At 60.6% G+C, this 26,021-nt stretch overlaps 3 protein-coding genes across 3 annotated transcripts; 2 read left to right on the top strand and 1 right to left on the bottom strand.

Moving 5' to 3' along the window:
• The first annotated feature begins 757 nt into the window (after positions 1 to 757).
• Positions 758 to 12,869, top strand: RNF19B (ring finger protein 19B). Its single transcript, XM_059830827.1, has 9 exons — positions 758 to 1,332; positions 6,173 to 6,378; positions 8,029 to 8,173; positions 8,626 to 8,788; positions 9,454 to 9,568; positions 10,085 to 10,225; positions 10,543 to 10,750; positions 11,533 to 11,664; positions 12,170 to 12,869. The coding sequence occupies exons 1-9, from the start codon at positions 758 to 760 to the stop codon at positions 12,636 to 12,638; spliced, it is 2,154 nt and encodes a 717-aa protein (XP_059686810.1). The 3' UTR covers positions 12,639 to 12,869.
• A 1,343-nt stretch (positions 12,870 to 14,212) lies between these two features.
• On the top strand, positions 14,213 to 16,283 carry TMEM54 (transmembrane protein 54). The gene is made up of 6 exons (XM_059830965.1): positions 14,213 to 14,225; positions 14,840 to 15,033; positions 15,391 to 15,450; positions 15,629 to 15,817; positions 15,899 to 16,033; positions 16,191 to 16,283. The coding sequence occupies exons 1-6, from the start codon at positions 14,213 to 14,215 to the stop codon at positions 16,281 to 16,283; spliced, it is 684 nt and encodes a 227-aa protein (XP_059686948.1).
• An 813-nt stretch (positions 16,284 to 17,096) lies between these two features.
• HPCA (hippocalcin) lies at positions 17,097 to 18,674 on the bottom strand. Its single transcript, XM_059830748.1, has 3 exons — positions 18,297 to 18,674; positions 17,476 to 17,581; positions 17,097 to 17,194 (listed from the first exon to the last, which is right to left on the bottom strand). The coding sequence occupies exons 1-3, from the start codon at positions 18,672 to 18,674 to the stop codon at positions 17,097 to 17,099; spliced, it is 582 nt and encodes a 193-aa protein (XP_059686731.1).
• Between the last annotated feature and the right edge of the window lie 7,347 nt (positions 18,675 to 26,021).

Here is a 26,021-nt window from a genome sequence, read left to right as displayed (position 1 = left end):
AGCCATGGTGCTGAGGGGAGCCATGGTGCTGAGGGGCAGCAGGCCAGGGGTGCTGAGGGGAGCCATGGTGCTGAGGGGCAGCAGGCCAGGGGTGCTGAGGGGAGCCATGGTGCTGAGGGGCAGCAGGCCTGGGGTGCTGAGGGGAGCCATGGTGCTGAGGGGCAGCAGGCCTGGGGTGCTGAGGGGAGCCATGGTGCTGAGGGGCAGCAGGCCTGGGGTGCTGAGGGGAGCCATGGTGCTGAGGGGCAGCAGGCCAGAGGTGCTGAGGGGAGCCGGGGTGCTGAGGGGCAGCAGGCCAGGGGTGCTGAGGGGAGCCGGGGTGCTGAGGGGCAGCAGGCCGGGGGTGCTGAGGGGAGCTGGGCCGCGGAGAGGGGGGCGCAGCACTACCGCGCAGCCCCACGCCGCCGAGCTCCTTCAGAGCCACTTGGGGCACCGCTGCCGCGGGACAGGGACGTGGACAGCCACCCGTGCGCCACGGCCCGCGGGCTTCGGGGCTGCCCGGCGGCGCTGCCCGCAACCAAAATGGCGGCGCCGGCGACCGCGACCGCCGACGGGCGGGGCGGGGCGCCTGCGCAGTGGGCGGGGCGGGGCGGGCACGGCGCCGCACTCACTGGGCTCCGGGGCCGCTGTCGTTGCAGCGCGGCGGAGGCAGCGCCCGGTGGGAGGCGGCGCCCGGAGCCCCCCTCGCTCCTCGAACGACTCTCGCACGGCGACGCCCGGAGCCCCGCCGCGGGTGGACACCCCGGTCCCGGTCGCCATGGGCTCCGAGCGGGACTCCGAGTCGCCGCGCTCCTCCTCCATCCACTCGGCCGCCGCCAAGTGCCCGAAGCCCGGCCGCCGCCGCCGCCTCTCCTTCCAGAGCGTCTTCTCGGCCGCCGCCGCCTCCGCCGCGGGCGGCCGCCGCCGCGCCAAGGCCGAGCCGCCTCCCGCCGCCCCGCCGCCGCCTCCCGCCGCCCCGCCGGCCCCGCCGCCCCCCCCGCCGCCGCCCCCGCCGCCCCCCGAGGAAGCGCCGGTGGTCCCGGAGGGCGGCGGCGAAGAGGAGCTGGAGTGCCCGCTGTGCCTGGTGCGGCAGCCGGCGGAGAACGCCCCGCGGCTGCTGTCGTGCCCGCACCGGTCGTGCGGGGCCTGCCTGCGGCAGTACCTCCGCATCGAGATCACCGAGTCCCGCGTCAACATCTGCTGCCCCGAGTGCAGCGAGCGCCTCAACCCCGCCGACATCCGCCGCCTCCTCCACGACTCCCCGCACCTCGTCGCCAAGTACGAGGAGTTCATGCTGCGCCGCTGCCTCGCCGCCGACCCCGACTGCCGCTGGTGCCCGGCCCCCGACTGCGGGTGAGTGCCGGGGGGCGCCGGTGTCCCGGTGGGGTGCTGCTCCCTCCGTCCTGGGACAGCCTGGGGAGGGGGGGACCCGCTGTCCCCATAGAGTGCTGCTCTGTCTGTCCTGGGACAGCCTGGGGAGGGGGGGACCCGCTGTCCCCATAGGGTGCTGCTCCCTCCGTCCTGGGACAGCCTGGGGAGGGGGGGACCCGCTGTCCCCATAGGGTGCTGCTCCCTCCATCCTGGGACAGCCTGGGGAGGGGGGGGACCCGCTGTCCCCATAGAGTGCTGCTCTGTCTGTCCTGGGACAGCCTGGGGAGGAGGGGACCCGCTGTCCCCATAGGGTGCTGCTCTGTCTGTCCTGGGACAGCCTGGGGAGGGGGGGGACCCACTGCCCCTGTAGGGTGCTGCCCCCTCTGTCCTGGGACACCCTGGGGAGGGGGACCCGCTGTCCCCATAGGGTGCTGCTCCCTCCGTCCTGGGACAGCCTGGGGAGGGGGGGACCCGCTGTCCCCATAGGGTGCTGCTCATCCCCACCAGGTGCTGGGACAGCTGGGGATAGCGTCCCAGCTGGGATGGTCCTGGACCCCCTGTCCCAGTAGGATGCTGCTCGTCCCCAGCAGGTCCTGAGGATGGCATCCCACCCACTGTCCTGCTGAGGCGCTGTCTGTCCCCACCTGTGTCCCAGGACAGCGCAGGGAGGGGTGGCTCACCCCCAGTGGGGAGCTGCTGCTGATACACAGCTCTGGTCCTACCGAGTGCCGTGAGGGGCCCTCATTGCAGGTGTTCTTTGCTTGTCAGCAGTCTCTTCAGGACAGTTGATGGGCCTTGGGTGCCAAAATGACACTCCGTCTATCCCTACTACCTCGCTAGAGCACTAGGATTTGACCTTGAGGATTGTGGAAATACAGACAAATCGGGTTCGAGTGATAGGAGTTGAAGGGGGTTTTAGCTGAGCCATTGTTTCCCTAATTTAGAAGAGAGCTTTTTTTCTGCACAAATGGGAAGCGTGGAGTTTCCCGGCTGCGTGTATCGCTGTGAGCTGGGGGGACGGTGCATGGGGACACCCCACAGCTTCCACGGTGGGGGAGAAGGAACCGTAAACAGTCACTTTTTCCCAGTGAGGATGTGAATGCATGGCACAGAGGAGTGATGTTGACTCATTATCCATTGCCGAAGTGAGGAAACGTCTGTCTGTCCATAAGTCAGCCCAGCCAAGCTTGATGACTTTATAGTTATGTGTGTGTTGCTTTCATTTTCTCTTCTCTTTTCCTTCAAATGAACTCCGTTAGGTTTCTGTTTGAGCATAAGCCAAAGCTGCCTGGAAGAGGGCTTTGTTCGGGAAACTTAGAGAAGTGCTGCGAAGTTTAGCTAGAACTCAGCTTGGACTGCGGTTCTGGGTAGCAGGAACATGAAAGGAAAGTCTGACCTAATAGTCAGAATGGAAAGCGTGGTGGGAGGGTTGTAAAGATTTAATCAGAGCATTGTAATAGCCTTCCTATGCAAATTGGTTAACCTGGCTCATGTTACCCATTTCACAGCCTCTGAGCACTGCTGTGTAAGGGCTTGTTTCTTCAGAGAGCAACGCTAATACGGCACAACAGCTTTACTCCTTTCTGAAGCAAAATTGAGTACTTGATCTTGATTATTTCAGTGGCGCTGGGGATAAGATCAGGGAGATAGAGCAGGTTATGCTGCCCACAGAGCAATACCAGAGGGAATGCCCCTGCTGTTAACCAGCTGGAAAAAATCCGGTTCCTGCACTGAATTTCAGCTCTTTGGCTGCTGTGATATTTATCTGCACTCAGGGTAAGGTGTACATGCAACATACGTCACCCAGGCTGTCTGGTTGGAAGGAGCCGGCCCCAGCATGGCCTGGAGGGCGTTGCCTCTTTGACAATAACCCAGTCTGAGCCTGATCTGGCCCATTGCTTTGGCGGGTTTGGGCAGACTGGTGTCACGTACAGCTCTTCGTGCAAGCAAAAGCCTCCTCCCTGGTTAGCCTGTTAGCAAGGTGAGCCAGGCGACGTCCACGGGCATCCTCCTCTGAGCTGCCCGGCAGAAGCAAGAAGTGACCCTGGGGCTGCTGGAGACCAGGACCAGTGCTACTAGTGTGTCTGTAGCACTCGAACAAAGGCTGTTGGAATCGGCCCTCCGGCAGGGAGAGGAATTAATCACCTTATTCGTTCTTCCCAGCGAGCTTGTGTCGCTGTGCTTATGTAAAGTCAGGGTATGAATTATTTACAGCGGGCTTTCCCACTGTAGAAGAGCCGGTGTGCTGAGCGGGAGCGGTGTGCCGAGCGGGAGCATAGGGCTGGGGGCACGGCGATGCTCGGCACCGGGTGTCACCCACCGCCGAGGTGATGGCAGCGAGGGGCTGCTGGGCGATGGCGGACAAAACCCTTGGCGTGTGGCATGCAGCATCCTCTGCCTTCCACGCGTACCGCAGTCTTTCGTAAATGAAAGAGCTTGGCTGTGCTGCTGGGGAGGAGGAGGAGGAGGACCAACACAACACCGATGCGTGTTGCCATGGAAACACCGGTCAATTGGTGCGCCATCAATCGCAATACAAATCATTTTCTCTGTTTGCAGCTTTTTTTTTTCCTCCCTGCTACAATCAGGTGGCATCACTGTCTAGTGTTTGTCACACTGCATCTCTCCTAGAAGCTTGGGAGAATAACAGAACCTTTAAAGAAAAGGAGCTGTGTAGGCTGAGCTCGTGAACGAGGCTGGAGGCAACTGGTGAGGCTCTGGCTCCCGCGGAGCAGCAGGAAGAGGGATGGAGGCAGCTCGTGGCCATCCAAGGAGTGGGCTGGAAGCGGAGCTGTGCGATTCCTGGGGTCTCGGGAAGACACTCACTGTTGTTGCTTCATGGGGAAAAGTCAGAGTTTCCCTTTTCATCTGCCGGGGTTGAGCCTGGAAGCGGCTGCGTAACACAGGGATGTGTCCGAGGTCAGGTGAAGAGGGGACATGTGTTGGCTGTCCAGACCCTGCTGTGGCTAATCCTAGACACATCGCTTCAACAGCCTCTTTCTAGTTGACCTTGAATTCGGAGATGTGTTATTTCTTTCCCTAAGAGACAGCCATGTAGTTTATTTCCCCGCAGCTGTGGGCTTGTTCATTTTATTTGTTGTTTCAGCTCTAGAAATAAAGTCTAAATGGTGATGATTTTAATTTCTCATAGGACTTGCTCGAGTATGTAGAAAAACCCTACATCTCTAGTGAGGGGTTAATTTGGAGCATGAGGTTGCTTAATATATTACACTGAGCTTTCCTAGCCCGCTGTTATGGTTTGAAATAGCAGTGTGTTGTAACACAGCTGGTCAGATGAAGCTTTTTTTTTTTTGCCTGGGGTAGGTCTTTGGCTGTGTGATAGTGGCAGGGTAAGGATACTTAGTGGGATCTTCCCTACACAAGTTGCGTAGGAGTCAACATGGGTGAAGTTTTGTCCCTCCCAAACCCCCAGGCCGTCTGTATCCCGTCTCTCCTCCAATATCAGCTTCACGTGCTGGAGTGCGCAGCCGTTGATGCACGCGGGGACCCTGCAGTCGTGCCTCCCGGCCCTGCGCTCGGCGCAGAGATGTTGTTTCTTTGGCGATTATGTCGTACTCTGGCAGGATGAAGTTGCTCAAACTCCCACGGGATATGAATCATTGTGGTATGACACATTCAGCGGTTCTCACGCTGCTGCCTCTGAGAAGAGGCAATACAACTTGAGCTACACAAGCTCTAAATATAAAACCTTAAAGAGGAGTTATTATCCTCTGACCGCTAACAAAAATACTGAGGGTGATCAACAGAAATACCCTTTGCCATACTGGTGTCGCAGAACTGGAAGGTGCTTCTGGAATTGCTCGGTTCAGCCCCTGCCAGCGGAAACAACCTCATCCTAGATGACTGGAAATCAGCTTTCCTGTAGCGGTGCTTGGTGATGCTGCGGAGACTTTTGTGTACGCAGCACGCTTCCTTCTGGAAGCATCACGCTGCTATCAGATGAAGTGAGCTGGTTGAACCTGGCCTCCCTTGCTTGCACATTCAGTTGGTTTTACTCCAGTTTTGGCTTACTCCGGAGGCAGAGCGTTGTTCTTCACTGCTTTTTTTAAAAAAAGGAAATTCTGTAGAGATCAACAACAGCTTGCTTCTTGAGATAGCTGCACATGGAAACCCCTGTTGTTCCACTTTTTCAGAATCATTCAGTTGATAGAAGTGCCCAGGACAGCCTCAAGTTTTCCTAGACTCCTCTGGGCCATATAGCATCCACCCATATGCCTGTCCTAAGGAGCCGGCGTAGGTGTGTTTAGCCACAGGTGCCTGGAAAGAGCGGTGTGAGCCTGTCCTAGGAGCCTGAATCGGCAGAAACAGCAAGCTGTTAGCCGGGCACACCGGGCAAGACAAGTCTGGTCTGCGTGAACTGATGGTGAGAACTGCCAGCAGTTATTGAGGAGAGAATTCAATATCGTAAGCTGTCTGTATAAAAGGTATCTGCCCCAAGTAACCCAATTAGCACTACTTAATTTCAGGCCCTGCTGTGCAAGCCATGGGACTGGAGAGAGCAGGAGTTTGTCTGGTGTGCAGGCTGCCGTACGGAGAGCGATCAGAAATGCTGAGATGGGAGAGGTGGGCTAACCTGCCCCGCAGGGCAACGTTGCTGCAGGCTCCAGGGGTAAAAGCACGCGTTGCTCGGCGTAGCCTGCGAGCTCACTGCAGCAGCTCTTCAACCAGCTGCTTCGAACAGAGCAGCTCAGGCGGCGGTAGCCTCCCATGCCACCCTGGGCAGGCTGAATTAAAAGGATCGCTGGACTGTCGCTTGATAACTTTGTCTTTTACTAATTCGCCTGGTGTCTGTCTTCTCCAGTTACGCGGTTATTGCCTACGGCTGTGCCAGCTGCCCCAAGCTGACCTGCGAAAGGGACGGCTGCCAGACGGAGTTCTGCTATCACTGCAAACAGATATGGCATCCCAACCAAACCTGCGACATGGCCCGCCAGCAAAGGGCACAGACGCTCCGAGTACGGACCAAGCACACGTCAGGCCTCAGTTATGGGCAGGAATCCGGGCCGGGTATGGATTCATGTGTTTTTTTGGTTACTCAGTGCTGCAGTTATGCCTGTGAAGCTGAGAAAGAGCCACCTGTGTGCAAAACCCCCTCCCGTCAAAGCAGGGGGGTGTTAGTGCCCTGCGGGGAACGCTGCTGCGTGGCACAGCTGAGGGTCTCCGGCAGCCACGGGTGAGAACAGCTGTGAAACTCAGGCTCATTTCCCCTTCTCATGTGTGTTAGAACAAATCCAGCGGGCTCCTCTGAGAACGCAGTCCAGATCAGTAGGTGACGACGTGCTTTCGGTCCTTCCACGTCACGGCAGCTCCCCTCATCCGCCCCAGCTAGGCTTGTGGCTCTTTTGATCTGGGATGTTCTTGCTGATCTAAACCCTGGACAAATAGGCACTTTTTACCCTTGCAGCTTCAAATTTGCCTGCTGCGGTAGTGAAGAGTAGCATTCATGCCTAGCTGAGTGTGGGGAGCCTTGCTCCGTGCGTTGTTAGGTGTTAGTAATGTCAGGAACAGAAAAAAAGCCAACCCACAGACTCCTACGCTGCCTGGTAGGAGCTGCTGTGGCTACTGAGTTAGCGTTCATTAAAAATAACTGTATTGACTGTGGAAGTGGGCAGTAAGGCCATTTCATAAAGTCCCGCCCTACCCCCAAACAAAAACCCCTGCTTTTCCTTCTATGTCAGGAGTTTAAATGTTAATACGCTTACTTAGAGTGGAGCTGTCGTGGGTGGTTCACAGGTGGCTTAGTGCTATGTTGAGATTCAACATGCTGCAGTTAGAGGGCCCTGATAATGGACAGTAGAGATACTACCACAGCCTGCGGTACAAACTGGCAAGCAAAAAACAGTTTCTGAGTTTTTACACCCTTTTAAAAGAGATCCCTGCCAGGAAGAGCTTAGCACTTAGCCACTGAAAGAGAGGTTCTTGAAACAGTGTTTTTTCCCCGCCCTGTTCTTGCTGGATTCAATATAGTGATTAATAAGGTGCGAGCTGGTCTCAGCAGCTGGATTTCATATTGTTGAGTGTTGCAGAGGCTGCCAGTAAAGCCCTGAACCACAGCACAGCCATTGCTTAACTGCGATCAGATGACGCTTGAATTAAGAAAGAGATGAAGGACCCTTATCCTGCTCTGCCAGCAGCAAACTGGGGACTGGACAGCCTCTGCACCGGACTCCTGTGTGCGGCTGTAGACCCGGTTCCCCTTTTGGCTGCTTTCGAAGGCCAGGTTCGGAGTTTCTCCGATGCCGCCTTCTCCCAATTGTTCTGTTGTTCTTGGCCTGTGAATCACCTTGGTGGAGCAATTTAGTAATGGTTCGTTCTTACGCTATTGCCTTGGCTAGTCCAGGGCAGGTATGACTTGTTCCCAGCATTTAAGCATGTTCTGGAATATATCCCGTTCAAGGCTAGAATAAGCTTTTAAAGTGACTGTAGTTCTCAATCCGTGCTGTCCTGGCAAATGGCTTTGGTGGGATCTGCCTTATCGATATTATCTTCTCGCTCTGAAGACAAACTAAAGACACAACCCTCCCCACGTCATCGGTGATTAGCGAAGGTGTTCTGCCCGCACAGAAAACAAGAGTTTCAATCCATAGCGAGAACCCCCTCGTTGATTCTTCATACTCGCAGCAGAGTCCAGCTCAATCCCATGCTTCCTCCCCATAGCTGATGACATCAAGCCGTGTCCGCGTTGCAGTGCTTACATCATCAAGATGAACGACGGGAGCTGTAACCACATGACCTGCGCGGTGTGTGGCTGCGAGTTCTGCTGGCTGTGTATGAAGGAGATCTCAGATCTGCATTACCTCAGGTGAGGCGGGGAGCAGCACGCCTGGGTTCCTGCCGGGAGGGTGGCACGAGCTTCTCTGAGGCTGGTTGGAGGAGTTCAGTTCTCGCGCTGGCCTTTCACCCTCCTGCCTCTCCAATCGGTCAGCAAAATTTTTCTTCTTTCTGACCCAAAGAGCTGAACTTTCTTCCCACTTTACAGTATGAGGATGCTCTTCCACACCAAGAAAAGCTCCTGATACAACGGCATTTGAGAGCTCTTGGCATACTGGCTTATTAAACATAGGCCATGTAGTGTGATAATCACCTTGATAAGCAAATTAATCTTGATGGGGGGGGGAAAGAGGGAAACCTTTTTTGTGTTGTCTACCTGCTTCCTAAGTTTTGGGGTTTATTCATGTGGAAGTTGAACTTGGGCTTCTCAGGAACACTTAGGAATTGCTGTGGTGTTAATGTTATTTTTTCCCTTCCATTAAGCCCTTCTGGCTGTACATTCTGGGGCAAAAAGCCATGGAGTCGTAAAAAGAAGATTCTCTGGCAGCTGGGCACATTGATCGGTGCTCCTGTAGGCATTTCCCTCATTGCTGGCATTGCCATTCCTGCTATGGTCATTGGCATCCCTGTGTATGTCGGGAGGAAGGTAAGCGTGGAGAGTACAGGGTTGGAGCTGAGGGATCTGGGGCATTTGGGGCATTCTCTGTACTCAAGGCATCTAACCAGAAATTTGGAGCTGATACGAAGGGTGGATCTTGTCATAGAACCAAAATTCAGTTGTTTCTTCTAAACCTTGGCTTATCTTTTGCGCTTTATGTGGGGAGAAGGAAGGTGGTGGCTGATAGCCCTTCAGGCTGAAGTCATCTCGGATGCATTTTGTGTTGCTCTTGTGCCTCTGCCTTGAAACAGGGGCACCCAAGGAGAAACCTGGTCCCTTTTTAACACATCCTGTAATGATGGGCTCTATGGGACAGTGGCTGGACCCTGAGCATCGCGCTTTGGCTTGCATAAGTCACTCGTGTTTTGATGCTGACCTGCTACCCCAAACTGCGTGATAGTGTTGTGTGGCTGTGCTGATAAAGGGGCGTTGAGAGGGAAGAAATGGCATGTCAGCACTATATTTGTAGCTGCTTCTTAAACACAGACTCACCTGCTAGATCTGATCTTGTGAGGAGATCTGTGGTTAAGATGAGGTTCTTTAAGGGCCAATGCAGCTGACAAGGCTGTAAAATCACAAGCTTATTAATGTCTTCTGCTGGTGTTTGTGCATGGCCAGGCTCTGTTCTCACCTGGTGCTTCTCCTTCCGGCAGATCCACAGCAGGTACGAGGGAAAGAAAACCTCTAAGCACAAGAGGAACTTGGCCATTACTGGGGGGGTCACCTTGTCTGTCATTGCCTCTCCCGTCATCGCTGCTGTCAGTGTTGGTAAGTGGTCCCTTTCCCTGCTGGTGGGTCAGTAGTCACGGAGACAGATGGGTAGCCCAGCCCTGTGAGGTGGGGGAGTGGCCAAAGGGCACTTCACAGACTGCTGCCGTGTGCTCTTCTGGGCACATCCCTCCGTTTCATATCCAGGCTGCACATCCTCATGTCCTTGAGTTGGCCTGTAGCCAGCGCAGGGCTTCTCTGGAGCACCAGTTGCCCGTGCCACAGCCCATAGTGGAGTCCCTTGCCACACGGAGCTGTCTCTTACCCATGGACTGATTTGGTGGCTGATGTCTTGGGGTGGCCGTCTGTGCTCTTGGGGTTCCCTCATTCTGCACTGCAGCAGCACGAACAAAGGGCTCCTCCCCTATCTGTCTGCAGAGTTGTGAACTAGGACCTTTCTGTGTTGAAAGCAGCACAAACACAACTGAAAGAGTCCCTACCCCGAAGAGTCCTTTCTGTCTGCCCGACGCAGCTCAGCCTTAAGCTCCTCTTAACTTGGCACATCCTTCTCTCCAGGTATTGGAGTCCCCATCATGCTGGCTTATGTCTATGGTGTTGTGCCGATCTCGCTGTGCCGAGGCGGTGGCTGTGGAGTTAGCACCGCCAATGGAAAGGGTGTGAAAATCGAGTTTGATGAAGATGATGGACCTATCACAGGTAATGTGATAACTGGTGGAGGGAAGGGAGTGAAGCGAGACGCTGTCATTGCCTCGTGTAACAAAATGGTAGGGGGCCTTAAAATTTCCCAAATCTGAACATCTCTCTTTACCTGGGTTTGGCTAGAAGCAGTTACTTGCTTCAGTTTTCTGCTGGTGATCAGCTGTGAGCAAAATCTCAGCTCTTCATTGCCCTGGAAGAGGCAGGGAGGCCGTCTGAGACACGTGCTACCTGCTCTCTGACCCCCAGCTCTCGCAGCTCCCGCAACCGGACGGTTGCCTTGCTGATTCCGATTCCCGTGCTGTTCTTCCCCACAGTGGCTGATGCCTGGCGAGCCCTGAAGAACCCCAGCATTGGCGAAAGCAGCATCGAGGGGCTGACCAGTGTGCTGAGCACCAGCGGCAGCCCCACTGATGGCCTCAGCGTGATGCAGGGCAACTACAGCGAGACGGCCAGCTTCGCCGCCCTCTCAGGCGGCACCCTGAGTGGTGGTGTCCTCTCGGGAGGCAAGGGGAAGTACAGCAGGTAACTGAACCAACGGGCACAGCAAAAAAGGGGTAGAGGCTCCCAAGGCCTGTGCTGGTTGAGCAGGCTTATTCTGGGGAGCTCTCCAGGACTGTGAGCGATCCTTCTTTGACTTGGGAGTCATGTCCTAGTATTTTTACTTCTTGGTTTGTTGTAGAATAACCGGTCCCCGCAGACCAGGCTACTTCTGGAGTCAGTGCTAGGCTGGTTCTTGCAAGGAGGAGAAAAGATAAACAAGTTTCTGTCCCTACTGAGCTCCTTGAAACTGCAGATATGATGCTTCAGGTTAATTGGGAACAGCGCAGAGATGCCTGCCTGGCCTGCTTAAAGATCTTCCAGTTCTCTGATCTCAGCCTAGAGCTTTGATGCTTCCAGTTCTCCAGAGGCCTATAGCAAGAAGTGTCAGTGCTTTCCAAGTCAAGAGGTTACACCACAGTTTTCCTCTAAACTTGCCTGTGAGTCAGTTTGCTGGGTAATTAGAGGCATGTGTTGATATGGCAGCCAGGATATAATCACAGCCGTGTGCTAGATCTGTGGAAGTCGGTTCTTCTCAGGAATTGTGTGAGTCATAGATATAAACACAACTTTACCTTCATCACGGAAAACAGAATGGGTTTACCTGAACGGAGCCAAAAATGAGAGCAACCATTGGGGTTAAACTGTGTCATGCTGAGCTGGGCCAGCCCAGAGGGCCTCTTGCTGTCCCATGATGAACAGTGACTGTTTGGTGCGCCTTGGGGACCATCTAAGGCATTTCTGAGGAATCCTCTTCTTTCCCGCAGGCTGGAAGTTCAGGCAGATGTCCAGAAGGAGATTTTCCCCAAAGACTCGGTCAGCTTGGGGGCTATCAGTGACAACGCCAGCACTCGAGCCATGGCTGGTTCCATCATCAGCTCCTACAACCCCCAGGACAGGTAGGAGGACATGCGATGGCGAGAAGAGTGTTGGTAGTGGGTGTCCTGGAAAAATCCGTGCTCCGCGAGGTTCTGCTGTGGTTGATGAGATGACTGTAGTTGTACCAGCCTGCTCTTCTGTAGCTGGCAAGTGGGTTGATCCTTTTACTGGCACAGAAGGAGGACTGGGGACAATTTGGGAGCAGCTTTCATGTGTAATGTGGAGGCTGAGGAGGGGATCTGCAGCGCAGGACCCTCAAGGTCTGTTCCTGGTTGCTCATGGGGACTCTGGTGCTTTCCCAGTTCAGTTCCTGGCTCACAGCCTGGGGATGATCTTGGCTGCTGTTAGGAAGGACTCAAGGAGAGCAGTGAGTGCTGTCGTCTCCCAGATGCTGTGGGGTGATGAGCAGCATCTTGCTCATGTCTGGGAAACGTGATCCTCCCGCTACAGTGATGCAGTGCCCGGTGGTGATGCAGTTGAGCCCAGTAACTGTACCCAGTAACGCAAGGGTGCTTGTTTTTGCAGGGAGTGCAATAACATGGAGATCCAGGTGGACATCGAAGCCAAACCAAGTCACTACCAGCTGGCCAGCGGCAGCAGTACAGAGGACTCTCTGCATGTCCACACCCAAATGGCAGAGAATGAGGAAGAGGAGGAGGAAGAGGAGGAGGATGGTGAGCAGGAGCAGACGTGCAAACACCAAAGCTGTGAGCAAAAGGACTGCATTGCCAGCAAAACCTGGGACATCACCCTGGCCCAGCCTGAGAGCATACGGAGCGACCTGGAGAGCTCCGACAGTCAGTCGGACGACGTGCCAGACATTACCTCGGATGAATGCGACTCCCCCCACTGTCAGACTGCAGCAGCCTGCCCACAGACCCCCAAAGCTAGAGGTGCCGAGAGCCCAAGTGCCCACCTGAGCCACTGTGCCCAAGCCGAGGGCTGCAGGCTGGATGAAATAGTCAAACTGGAGTGCATCGAAGCCAGAGTATGAAGTGGCCTCCTGCTGAAAAGCACACTCGCTGTCATTGCATCTTTTTGGGGCAGGGTTGTGTCCGTGTTGGCTTCTGTTTGCAATTCTCCAGCTGGCTCCCCAGCCTCGCCTCGGGGAGTTGCCGTTTCTTACGTGACAAAAAAGAAAAAGGAAAAAAAAAATATCCCCCGCCCTCTTTTTGTTTTAATTTATTGGTTCAAGCTCTGTGAGGTGTGTAAGAGTGTAAATATGTACGTGTGTCTGTATGTCTGCAAACATCCTAAGGGACTATTTGAATAAAGACTCTGATTGTCATTCGACTTGCATCCAGCTCATCCTTTGCAAAGATGTACAGTGAGATCCTCTGGCTGCCTTTGCTCAAGCGTTTGTAAACACTGCCCTAGCCCAAGGCATGGGGAAAATGGGGGCATGTCATCTTCTGCCTCTAGAAAGTGGGGTGTGACAGCCTTGTCCTGTCTGCAGCGGCCATGGGGACGCTGCCTGGGCCACGCATGGCTGCAGCGTCCTGCTTTGTCCTGAAGCTGTAGCAGGGAGAGGTCTCTCCTCCCCGTCCCTGTGCGGCAGGGCTGGGTACAGGTTAAAAGAGGGGAAGGATGGGGACTAACGCTGTGCTAAGCCAAATTCCCAGCACTGCTGGGAAGGGATCTGAGGGCTGGGCTGGTGGCTCAGGCAGGATCTGAGGGACAAGTGTCTTTGAGCCTCTGGCTGGACCAAGCCCGTCCCCAGAAGGGTTGTCCCTGTAATTAAATTGTTGTTGCTCGTGTCTGCAACGAGCTTTGCAGAGACCGTCGCTTAGCAAGGGTCTCCCACAAGCGAGGGAGGGCTCCTAAAGCACCCCCGGTGTGTGCAGAGCTGGGTTCCTCTTCCCGCAGCCACCTCGGCAAGCCATTGTCCCCAGCCCCTCTCAGTCTCTTGCTATCAGTACCTTCATTAGGGCAATTGCCACCAAACTGGCTCCTCTGCCTCACCTTCTGGGAAGTTGGCACCAGCCCTGACCCCTCTGCTTTTCCCTCTCTCTGCAGGTCGATCCCTGGTACCTGATGGTGCTGGTCTCTGCCCTGTGGTCCGGCAGCATCCCACCCCGAGGGGCTGCCCCTTCCCAGACCCTCACCCCGTGGCCTCGGACCTGTCTAGCCAGATCCCAGCCTGCTGCCATCGCTTCAGGGTGGACTGACCCGACCGAATGTGCCGGGGAGATGGAGATGCCGAGGATGGATGGGGAAGGGGATGAGGCAGCGTGGCATGGTGTATCGGCACGGCATGGCACAGCATGCCACGGCATGGCCGCCGGCTCAGGGGTGGGGACAGGGCTGTGCTTCCCCGTGGCTGAGGCAGGTGAAGGTGGAGTTACCCCTTTGTTCATCCCAGGCAGCTGGTCTGACAGGAATTGGAGCAGCAGTGGGGTGCAGCAGGTGAGCGGCTCCGGTAACCTCGTCCTGGTCCCGGTCCCAGCCCTGGTCCTGCCCGGCCACGTGGAGACCCTGATGGATCTGGCTGCCAACCCGGGGGCTGAGGGCAGGGCAGGTCCCGGGGACATCGAGGGGCTCTGACAGCCTGATCCTGGCCCGGTGAAGATGTGTCAAGTGGGTGAGTCTGTGTCCGGCGTGGTGATTGCGACAGGAGGGTGCCCCAGCCCTGCCTGTGGCTCCAGCACTGCCCTCCTGCAGGGGAAACTGAGGCAGGGAGGGAGAGGAGCCGAGGGGCTCGGATGGGATCAGGGACAGAGCTGGGTTGAGCACCCAGGTGACGGTGGGTGCATGAGGAAAGCAGCCCCGGGGTGGGTCCTGACGAGGGAACAGCTCTGCTGCTGCTGCGGTCACTCCTCAAAGCACCAGGTGCCAAAACGCGATGCTGGAGCTGTCATTTACGGGCAGCCGCTCTCCCCAGAACTTCCTCATCATTCTGGGGAGCCCCGGCCCTTCCCGTCCCCATCAGGGATGCCTGTCCCCATGGCTGCTGGCCCTGCACCACCGCCCCGGTCCCCGAAGAGCCGGCTGGAGCGGTGGTTTGCATACCTGGGCTGCCGGCGTCTGCCACCACATCACCTCCTGCCTCATCCCCCCGCCAGCATGGGGTACATCCTCTGGGGCTGTCCCCAAATGTCCCATGCCTGTTCTGAGCATGGCCCAAGGGTGGTTCGGTGCCAGCCACCCCACACTGTGCAGCCTCCTTGCCCAGCTCTCCTCTCCCCTCCATCTCAGGCCACCTCGATCCCAGCAGCCACCAAAGGGTCCTCATGAAAACGGGCGTCATCCTCCTCATCATCGGGCACCTCAACTTCATCACTGGTGCCCTCGTCCATGGCACTGTCCTCCGCTTTGTGGTCGACCCTCGGGATGCCATCTCCTTGCAGTACGCCGTCGCCAACACTGCCTCCGTCATCTCTGCACTGCTGGTACTGCGGGGTGCAGGGTGGGGGGTACGAGGGGACATGGGGGGGCGTGGGGTGGATCTGGGGTGGATGCAAGTGTATGCAGGGTGGGTAGGAGGTGGGATGCAGGAGAATGCGGGATGGACACTGCTCCATCTCCCCTTGCCTGCTCTAAATAAGCCTTTCTAGCACAAAACTGGGGGGGGTTAAAGGCACAGGGACTTGTTACTGGGTGGAGGCTGGGGGAGATGATGCACTGCTCCCCATGATGCCGAATTGGCCAGATGAGCTTTCAGGGACAGTGTCAACAGGGAAAGGGGACCGATGTCCCTGGGGTGGGCAGACGCCGTGTGTCACTGACTTCCACGTGCTTCCTTGCAGACCATCTCCTGCGGAATAGCTGCCCTCATGCTGTCCCGCTACCTCGTGCCTGCTGCCCTCGTAAGCACCCCCGGCCCCGTAGCCCCTCACCCAGCACCCGTAGGGCTGTAGCCATCCCATGGAGCACACATGGCCGCCACGTCCCCTCGCTCGGGGACCGTCCCCAGGGAAGGAGCCTGGACAGGCGGCCCTGCACGGCCCTGGCTCACCACGCTGCCTCTTCTCTCCCCTCCTGCAGAAATGGGCAGTTTTCGCCCTGAGCGCCAGCAGCAGCCTGGGCTGCCTGTCCTGCCTGCTGGGGCTGGCTGTCTCCATCGGGCTGACGCTGGGCAGCCAGGGCCGGGTGCTGCTGGCCCCCTGCACTTTTGCCAACATCGCCCTCGCCCCGGTCTCCCGCCAGTGCCCCTTCGATCCCACCCGTGTCTATGTGAGTCCCCAGTGGGCTGTGGGTGCCTGCACTGGGCATGAGGGGGTGCAGGTAGGGACCTGACACCCCGTGTCACTGCAGAGCTCCACGCTGTCCCTCTGGGCTATCTCCCTCCTGCTCGGCTCGATGGAGATTGTCTTCAGCATCCGCTGCCTCTTGCTCACCATCGACCTCCTCCGCCTTGGACGCTGCTGCCGCAGGACGCACCGGAGGAAGGTGACTCCTGGTCCCCGGGCTCAGCACCAACCCACTCCCATGCAGGGCTGGGATGGACCCAGCTGGGCTCAGGGGCTCTGGGGTGGGGGTAGAACTTGCCAATCTGAAGCTCTCGGCCCCTCCCGGTCACATTCTCATCATCCTCTCCGGCTTGCAGGTCTCCTTGCAGGCAGCCCCCGCGGAGAGCCCTGACCCCGGGCAGTGTCTGGGCTTGCTGAGGCTGGACAGCGTGGAAACCGCACAGCTCTGAGCACGGCCTGAGGGTCGACCCCGTGGATGTGCCCCGGGCAGCCCTGCCTCGTCCCAGCGCCCACACAGCCCCGCGATGGGACCTGGCTGCCCCCCAGCCCGGCTATCGGGTGGAAACGTCCCCTGGATGCCACCAGCCAAGACACATGAGCCCATCCCCATGGCCTCGGGTCAGCTGGGGCTGCAGCGAGGGAGGCAACCGGGCTGGATCCAGACCCTGCGGGGAGGAACTTGCCCCTCAGCATCAATGGTCCCTTTCCCACCACTGACTGCACTGACACAAACTTTATTCTGCAGGTATTAAAAGACCAGAAGTGTGTCCCCTCCCTGCGGCCCCCACCCATGCACCGGCCGTGGGGAAGGGGCTGTCCCAGCCCCGTGACCGTGGCAGTGTGTGCATGCTTGGGGGGTGCTGGGGGCCCCCCGAGTCACCAGGTCTTTGTCCCCTGGACTGTGTCCCTGCACCCGCTGGAGAAGCAGCGGTGGCTTCGCTGCCAGCCTTTCCCACCGGGCTGGGTTGTCCCCCTGCTCCGAGCCCCCACTGCTGGGGTGACCGTCCTCACTCAGGCAGACCCTGCCTCCATCCTCCTTCTCCCCAAGTCGAGCCACAGCAGGAGCCCCCCCGGCAATGGGGACCGTCCCCCCGGGCTCCCCCTTGCCCCAGCCTCAGCTGGGTTCCAGCTCTCTCCCCACGATGGGCCATGGGGGCACGGAGGTGGGGACCGTGGAGCCCGGGCAGGGGACAGAGGCAGTGGCCGGCTGCAGGGTCGGGGGGTGGCGTGGGACCGTGGGGCGCTGTGGGGGTCCGCGGGGCTCAGAGCTGCGCGGCACCGCTGGGGTCACACTGCAGCAGGCGCACGATGGACGGGTCGCTCTTGGCACCTTTGATGAACTCCTCCAGCGAGAGCTTGCCTGTGCGGGGGGGACACAGCTCAGTCCAGGCAGCCACCACCCCATCCTGGGTGCACACGTGGGACCGGACACCTCCCAGCACCGTGGACACCCACCCACCCGGGATGAGCACCCCTGGGGTCCGCTCCCCAGGCTGTGGGAGCACGCCGAGCCCCTCCGGCTGCCGCGGCTCCCCCTGACCACCACGAGCCATTTAATCAGCACGTGCACGGCTCCTTCTAAGACCCCCGGATTTAGCCATGAGACCTTTCCCTTAATCCCCTCCATCTCCTCTCATTTACCGTCGTTATTAGTATCCATCTGTCGGAAGATTTTTTCCGTTCTTTTCTCCGGAGTCGATTCATCTTCGGGCATGTTCATCACAGAGGAGACCATTTTGTAGATGGCCTGGGAGAGGGAGACGGGGATGAGAGTGGGTGCGAGGTGGGTGCCTGCCATTGCCCACCCGAGATGGGGTCAGAGCTCCCGGCTTCCCCGCCCTGGGAATGGGCCTGGCGTTTAACACCCTCCCCATGCAATCAGGCCACGGGGAGCGTTAGCTCCCAGCACAGCCGGGGTGGATGCAGGCGACAGCCCCAAGGAAACAACCTGGCTGCAGGAGGCAGATGGGAGCTGCTCCTGCAGGGAGGAGATGCCACCGAGATGCCACCGCAATGGCCTTGCGAGTCACCTTCCGATGCCAATGCCACTGGGCTGGGGTCTGGGCAAGGAGAGCATCTCCTGTCAGTTTGCCGACAACACGTCCCTCTGCCCCAGGGTGCTCGGGGATGGCTGTGTGCACCCAGCCCTCCCCAGGAGCACAGTGAGTAGGGCCAGCGGGAAGAGCCCTGGGACAGGGTGACAAAGGGATGTCCCCAGGACAGGGAAAGACCAGGGGGATGCCCCAGGGTAGACTGATCCCTGTAGCCACAGAGCTCAGCGAGCAGCTCTCCGCAAATAGCAACAGGCTCTGTCCCAGGCACCGTCAAGTCCTGTATCGGGGGTAACTCAGGGTGCGTATCCCCAACCCGTCTGTATCCTGGGAGGGGACAGCCACCGTCACGCCAGGGTGACACACAGGACCACACAGTAGGAGCCGTAGTGGGGCGAGGGAACCCGGTACCTGCACAATCTCCAGCATCTCCTCGCGGCTGATGTAGCCGTTGCCGTCCAGGTCGTACATGCTGAAGGCCCACATGAGCTTCTGCTCCAGCTTCCCGCGGGACGTGACGCTCAGGGCGATGATGAACTCTCGGAAGTCAATGGTTCCATCGCCGTTGGTGTCAAAGGTGCGGAAGACATGCTCGGCGAACTTGGAGGCATCGCCATAGGGGAAAAAGTTGGCGTAGATCTTCTTGAATTCCTCCACGTTGAGGATGCCGGAGGGACAGTCCTTCAGGAAACCCTTGTACCAGCCCTGCAGCTCCAGGTCGGAGAACTCGGTGTTTTCCCGCAGGTCCTGGAGCATCTCCGGGCGCAGTTTGCTGTTCTGCTTCCCCATGTCACTGGGACGCGCCGGCCGTCCCAGGGGACAAGCTCTGCAGTGGGGCAGGTGCCTGGCCCAGCTCGGGGGGGTCCCTCTGCACTACAGGAGGGGAGAGGGACCGGGCAGCGCCCGCTGGCAGCCCCCGGACACCCGGGCGGACGCCGATGTGGCCCCCTCCATCCCCACTGTCCTCTCTGAGCCGTTGGAGCCAGCCCCGGGGACCACCCAGCGCCGGGCAGCGCCAGCCCCTTCGCGTTTGCGTAATAAACCCTTATAGCTCATTTGCATAATATATAGGCGATATATAGCTGGCTTCAGGAGGGCAGAGCAGCCTGGAGGAGGGGAAGGGGCCGCATTTGGCCCCGGCAGTGTGCTGGCTGGGGCTCTGGGTCCAGCCCAGCTTTGGGGCTGGCCGGATCTGGGTCAGCTCCCTTGGAGGGAGGGTTATTTTCAGCTCCTCCACCGCCTCTGTTAATATTTGATGTCTCTGGCTGGTACTGGAGCCCCGGGGAGGGCCGGGAGCCACAGGTCTCTGCTCGGGGCCCCCTCCTCGCTTCAGAGTGCCCACACCACTGGGGGACCCAATGCACCCCATCCTGCCGGGATGACCCGCGAGGAGCGCAGAGGGGCTGGGAGGAGGTCAGGGTCCGGCCACACACCCCAGGTCCCCACGTCGGGGGCTCTGGGGGGACCTTGACCCACTGCCCGCACCCCAGGCTCTGGTGTGAGCCCTGTGTGGGGAGAGGATGGGCTTGGGGGGCTTCATGGGTACATGGGGGGCTTCACCTGCTGTCTTACCCAAAGTAGGGAGGGGCCCCAGCACCCCCAAACCCCCCATCCTTTGGGCTAACAGGGACTCTCCAAGAGGAGCAGCCCAGTAGGGCTGGACCCCCCCAGTTATGGGGGGCTGGGACCCCACAGAGTCCCTCCATCACCCCCCACGACGGCTCCATCCCTGCTCCAGCAGCCCGAGGGAGGATCTGCATGTCCCCACCCCGCTCAGGGGTCCCCAGCCAGGGCCCCCCCGGAGCTGGCACGACCCCCAGCCCCACTGCCTGGGGGGCTGAGCCCCCTCCCCACTGCCCGGGGCAGCTCCCGCTGCTGGGAGGGGAGCCCGCGGGGGTCGGCTCATGGCCCTAGAGGGGTTCGCAAGGACCCCCCCAAAGCTGGGAACCTCCCGAAGGGTGGTTGGGCACCCCCAGGGAAGATGCTCCCGGGGCGGGGGGGCTACAGGGGATTCCCCCCAAACCGGGCACCCCCGGAGAAAGGGGGGGCTGCCGGGGACACACCCAAGGAAAGGTCCCCCCGGGGGGGTGGATTACCCCCGCAAAGATGTGGCGGGGTGGGAGGGGGGCACAGGGCACCCCCGGCACGGTGCGGCGGGGCAGGCGGGGGGCTCTGCAGCCGCCGGCGGGGAGGGACGTGCCCAGGGGCTGGGTCCGCGCCGGTGCCCCGGTCCCCCCGGTCCCCCAGTGCCCCCCGGTGTCCCCCCCCGGCTCCTCCCGTCCCCGCCGCCTCCTACCTGCCCGGGGACGAGCCGCCACCGCCGCCGCCGTGCGCCACCGCAGCCCGGGAGCGCCCGCCGGTAGTGCCCGCCGCAGCGCGGGGCTGCGGGGGGGCACCGGCACCGCGGGGGCACCGGCTGCGGGTGGGGCACCGGGAGCTCCGGCAGCAGCCCCCCCCCCGAATCCCCCCCCCGCCCCCCGCCCCACCCCACCACCCAGGGCTCTGCCCCAGGCAGCTCCCTGCCGTGGGGCTCGGGGTGCAGCCCCTGCTCCCCCCGCAGCCAGGGTCTGCGGTGAGGGGCGAGTCCCCTGTTGCACCGGAAAGGGCTGGAGGGGCTCTGGGAGCACTGGGAGGTCTTGGGGCACCGGGAGCACTGGGAGCACTGGGAGCACGCCAGCGTTGCTGCCTTGGCACACCAGACGGGCGAGGCGGCCGCGGCGGTGTCCGTCCGGGAGCCGGGGTCTCGGGCTGCCTGCAGGCCCGGGCGGACACGCCGTGCCCCCGGTCGGGTCTTCAAGGGCTCTGTTATAGATGTCACTTGTCCCTTCTGTGGGTGCCACCCTGCCCCGGGCTGCCATGAGGTGGGTGGGATGGAGAAGCCCAAGGGTGTGTAAACACACACACGCACATCCCTGTGCATGCACCGAACTGGGGACCGCTCTCCATGTGCCACCCCTGCCATCACACCTGCCTGTCCCCATCCCATCCCCTCGGAAAGAGCCGCTGCCCCAGGACACGGGCCAGGGTGGTCTCCGCAGGGACAGAGAGCCAGGGGCTGCAGGGATCCCCACACGCGCCTCGGGCATCCCCAGCTCCCGGGCACAAGCTTAGCCATCCCCTTCCCGCTGGCCCAAGAAGGTGCAAGCCAGGCATTTTGGGGCTGGAAGGGGACATTTTGGTTTGAATGTCCCCAGCACGCTGCCAGGGACCCATGAGCATCATGCAGCATCCTCGGTCGTTCCAGGGGCTGGAGCAAAGCAGCTTTCGGCAGCTGCTCCGAGCACTGGGAAAAGGCTCCGGTGGAGACAGATGCTCGCTATAAGGAGGTGCCATTCCCGGCAGGTTTTCCTGCGTTCCTGCACCAGCTCCATCCATTTGCAAAGCCCGGGATTGTTCAGCAATGCTGCGGGGAGCAGATGGTGGGGGCAGATGGGAGGAGAGGCACTCTCCTCCGAATTACACAAATAAACATGCATAAAGTGATCAAACCCACGGCCCCATCGCCGGTCTGGGGGAAATGGGGAAGGGACCGGGGTGGCTGCTGCAGAACAGGGAGCTGGGGGGAAGGACCACTTGAGAGACCCAGGATGGGGCTAATTCACCCCAAAATCTGCTCGGCACTGAGATCAGTGAGGCTGAGAGGCTGCAGGTGCCTGTCGAGGGAGATCTGGCACCTCCAGGCCTGAAACGCCAACATGAAGCGGGGCAGAGACAGGGACCGGCCCTGATAAAGTGACCGAAACCCACAGGCGCATTTTGAAACACCAACGGGCAGCGCTTGCCCAAACCGCTGCCAGGCCGGCAAGGGGACCCAGCCCAGGCCAGTGCTGGCCCATGAGGACCACGGGGACCTCACTGTACCGCAGGAACAAGCAGTTACTAGTAACAAAGGCAATATTGGTCTCTCATTGTGGTTTTCCCCCTTTTTTAACAGCCTCGTGGAGGTATTGTTCCCCTGCCTGTTGCTGGAGGACCCTGGAGGACCTTCCTGCCCTTCACCTGCACCCTTGGGTGCTGAGCCTCCTCTTCCGTACTGCCATCCCCCCGTCAATCCCTTGTCACCCTCCACATCGCAGCAGCCGCGTCCGCGCCCCAGCCCAGCCGAGGGGCCGGTGGCTCCACGGGGTGACGAACCCTCCGTGGGGTCCGGGCAGGGGTCTCACACAGCACTGGCATCGAGCCCGAGGAGCGTTTTGGGAATGGGGTTGGGCTGGAGACAAGGGAAGTGGTGATGAGAGCTGCTGCGGCAGTGTGTCCCCCCATCCCATGCAGAAAAGATGTTGGAGAGGGGTAATGGGGTGGGGACTGGAACTGGGGCCTTGGGATGAGCACAAAGGCGAGGAAAAGGGACAGATTTGTGCCCTTGGGGCTGAAAGCATCCGGGGGGCAGAGGCCGGGCACCCCCCGTGCTGGGCAATGCCCCCACACGCAGCGGTGCTGAGGTCGGGGGAAAGAGTTGGGCCCCCAAGGTGGGGGTGCCATTTCCCCTCCGATAATCTTCATATCTATTTTAATCCCCCTCTGCATGAGTGACAGAGGGCACAACTGACGCAGGCTGATTTGAAAGCATCCCATTTCCGACTCAAACCCGGCCCTAAACCCACCTAATCCCCCGCGCTGGAACGGATTGCAGGAGGGAGAGAGAGGATAATACGGGGCACGGGGAGCACGGGCAGGGCCGTACTCTGCCATCAAACACTAAGTCATTTACAGGGTCCCTGGGGTTGGTGGCAAATGACCCCCAGCCCATCCCCTCCACTCCAAAGCCTTGTGGTTTTTTGGCTCACAGACCCCTCCATTGCCCCTCGTTCCTTGCAGCGGTGCCAGGCACACCGGCTCATGCTCCCACCAGCCAGTTTGGGGGCTCAGCTGTGTCACAGGGGGAGCAGGACTGTCCCCGGGAGTGCCAGCGCCCCAAAACAGCCGGGGCAGGGAGCAGGTCTGGCTTGGGGCTGGCTACCACTGGCCTTGCGGCCGAGCCGAGCCCCTGGCAGAGATGCTGCCAGGAGGATGCTGAAATGGCCATGGGTGCTGCTGGCGGGGAGAGAGATAGGGTGGTGGCGATGCCCTGGCTGGGAGATTCCCCCTCCTCTTCCTTCTCCACCTTCTGCTCCTTCTCCTCCTCCTTCTTCTCCTTCTCCTCCTCCTCTCGGGGATTTCTGCGGGAATTTCCTGCATTGTCATAGCAGCTGTGAAGCCCCCGAGGCCTCACTGCAGCAGGGTGGGATGGGGCTGCTCGGGAGCCCTCCTCCCGGGGGGGGACATCACGGTGTCCCTGTGCCCCTGCACAGGGGTGACACAACACGCGTGCATGCAGGGCAGCGTGTCTTGGTGTCAGCTTTGGCGTGGCCCCGGCTGCCGTCCCCAAGCCGGCGGGGCTTGGCAGCTCTCGGGGTGCCAGGGCTCGGCACATCACGGTGGGACATTGAGGGGCTTTGGTGATTTGGGCTCCAGCATCAGCTGCCCTGGCCTCGCCGGCCCCACATGCCGGCGGGAGCATCCTCACGTGCTGAGGAGCCCAGGCATGGCTGGGGCGGCTGTGGGTGCCCTGGGACCGTGCCCTAAGGACGGTCAGTGCCCAGCAGACAAACAGGCACCATCCCTACGACCGTCCCCACAGCCTGGTGGGGTACTGGGACGAGCTGGGAGGGGACAGGGCAAAGAAGCAGGGCTCAGCCCCTGCCTGTACCAGCAAACCCAACCAGGGTCTCCCCGATACCCTGCAGACCCCTCCCCGTGGGCCCGCACTGGCCCCAGAGCTTGTCCCCGTCCCCGTGCCATGCGCGGTCCCGTGGAGGACATGGTGAAGGTAAGTGGAGCCGCGGCAGGGACGCGGGGCAGTGGCTGCAGGAATAGCCGAGGATTAAGAGCAAATGCCCAGATAATGAGGATCTTTGGTAAAAAGCCCATTTGTATAATTTAAATCTCTAATAGGCTTCCTGGAATACAAAGCCCTTTGTGATGCCCAATCTCATCTGGATCAGGAGCCGTTCGCTCGATAAATCTTCACTTAGCGCCGCGGGGATGCAGGGACGTTTCATAACGGAGTGGCTCCATCCCATGTCCCCGCATCCCTGCGATGCCCACGCTGCCGCCCTGGAGCACGCACAGCTCACCTTGCCAGGCAGCCAAGGTCGGGGCTTCTGGGGACATGTGTCCTGGTCCCCATGGGGCACACGCGTGTTGGGATCCGGACACGTGTGTTCAGCAGTGCCGTGACATGGAGCTGGGATGTGTTTTGGGGCAGTTTAGGCACAAGCGGGTCCCCAGCTGTATAAATGGCCATGGGGGGCGGCTGCAGCGGAGTTGCGGGGAGGAAGGTGTGCTGTGGGCTACTTGGTGCCCGGTTTTCCGTGCCACCTTCCCTGGCAGGCTCTGCAGAAGTGCAAACCCCCGAGGGGTTTGCCCACCGTGGAGGCAGCTTGTCACCATGTCCGGGGTGCCCCGGGGCTCCCCGAGCGGTGGCGGGGATGGCCCATGGCCAGGGTCTGCCCCAGCTCGTCCTACCCAGGGGGTCTGGGGCTGTTGGCAGGGGTGGCCGAGCTCTGCGGGGCGGCCAGGATGTGCCCAGGGCTGGCTGGGGGGTTGCAGCTCACCCCCACTGTGTCCCACCATGGGGCTCGAGCGCTGTGGAGGTGACACCACTGTCCCAGGCAGCCCACGGCCCCGTTGACGGAGGGTGGGACTGGGGGGTCTGATGCTGGGGCGAGGAGGAGCACACCCAGAGGTGTCCGGACCCAGCCTTGGCCCTTGTCCCCCCCGCCCTCCCCAAGGACCAGAGGGGTCAAACGCCATCGCACTGTCACCAGTGCCACCAGTGCCACCGCCACGCGTGAGCCCCGGGCTCCCTCTCGTGGCATCTCGCTCCTTCTCATGGGGTGACAGAGGAGCCACGGGAACCCGGGGGGCAGCGGCAGGGGGGGCAGCGGGTCCGGGGGGCCTGGGCGGGGGGCTCCCACCCCGGGGGGGCTCCGAGCCGGGGGGGGGGCTCCGAGCCGGGGGGTCACGCTCCCCCCCGGGCCCCCGGCACCCTGCGGCAGGACCCCGCGGGACGCGTTTGGGCGCGGGGCCGGAGTGGGGGTCCCCTCCCGGGGATCCCCGAGGGACTGGGGGGGTCCCGGCTGCGGCCCCCCCGGGGCTATGCGGGGCCGGTCCCGCTGCGGGGTGTCGGCAGGTGGCAGCAGCGGCCTTCGGCAGCGCCCGTCTGCGGGCGGCACCCCGGGGCACCCTGCACCCCCTGCACCCTCTGCACCCCCTGCACCCCCCGCACCCCCTGCACCCCCTGCACCTCCTGCACCTCCAGAGCACCGCCTGCACCCCAAACCATGCCCTGCGCCTCGCAGCACCCTGCTAGCCTGGCACCCTGCACCCCCTGCACCCCAAACCATGCCCTGCGCCCCGCGGCACCCTGCCAGCCCGGCACCCTGCACCCCCTGCACCCCAAACCATGCCCTGTGCCCTGCAGCACCCTGCCAGCCCGGCACCCTGCACCCCCTGCACCCCCTGCACCCCAAACCATGCCCTGTGCCCTGCAGCACCCTGCCAGCCCGGCACCCTGCACCCCCTGCACCCCCTGCACCCCAAACCATGCCCTGTGCCCTGCGGCACCCTGCCAGCCCGGCACCCTGCACCCTCTGCACCCCCTGCACCCCAAACCATGCCCTGTGCCCTGCAGCACCCTGCCAGCCCGGCACCCTGCACCCCCTGCACCCCCTGCACCCCCTGCACCCCAAACCATGCCCTGTGCCCTGCAGCACCCTGCCAGCCCGGCACCCTGCACCCCCTGCACCCCCTGCACCCCAAACCATGCCCTGTGCCCTGCAGCACCCTGCCAGCCCGGCACCCTGCACCCCCTGCACCCCCTGCACCCCAAACCATGCCCTGTGCCCTGCAGCACCCTGCCAGCCCGGCACCCTGCACCCCCTGCACCCCCTGCACCCCAAACCATGCCCTGTGCCCTGTAGCACCCTGCCAGCCCGGCACCCTGCACCCCCTGCACCCTGCACAGCACTCCCACATCACCGACAGCACCCACTGCACCCCACAGCACCCTGCCAGCGTCGCACTCAGCACTCCACAGCACCCCCTACACCCTACAGCATTCCACAGCAGCCACTGCACAGCACCCCCTGCACC

Source organism: Gavia stellata, chromosome 29, assembly GCF_030936135.1.
Source record: "Gavia stellata isolate bGavSte3 chromosome 29, bGavSte3.hap2, whole genome shotgun sequence".
NCBI lineage: Eukaryota > Metazoa > Chordata > Aves > Gaviiformes > Gaviidae > Gavia > Gavia stellata.
This window is presented reverse-complemented; position numbering and strand designations above follow the sequence as displayed.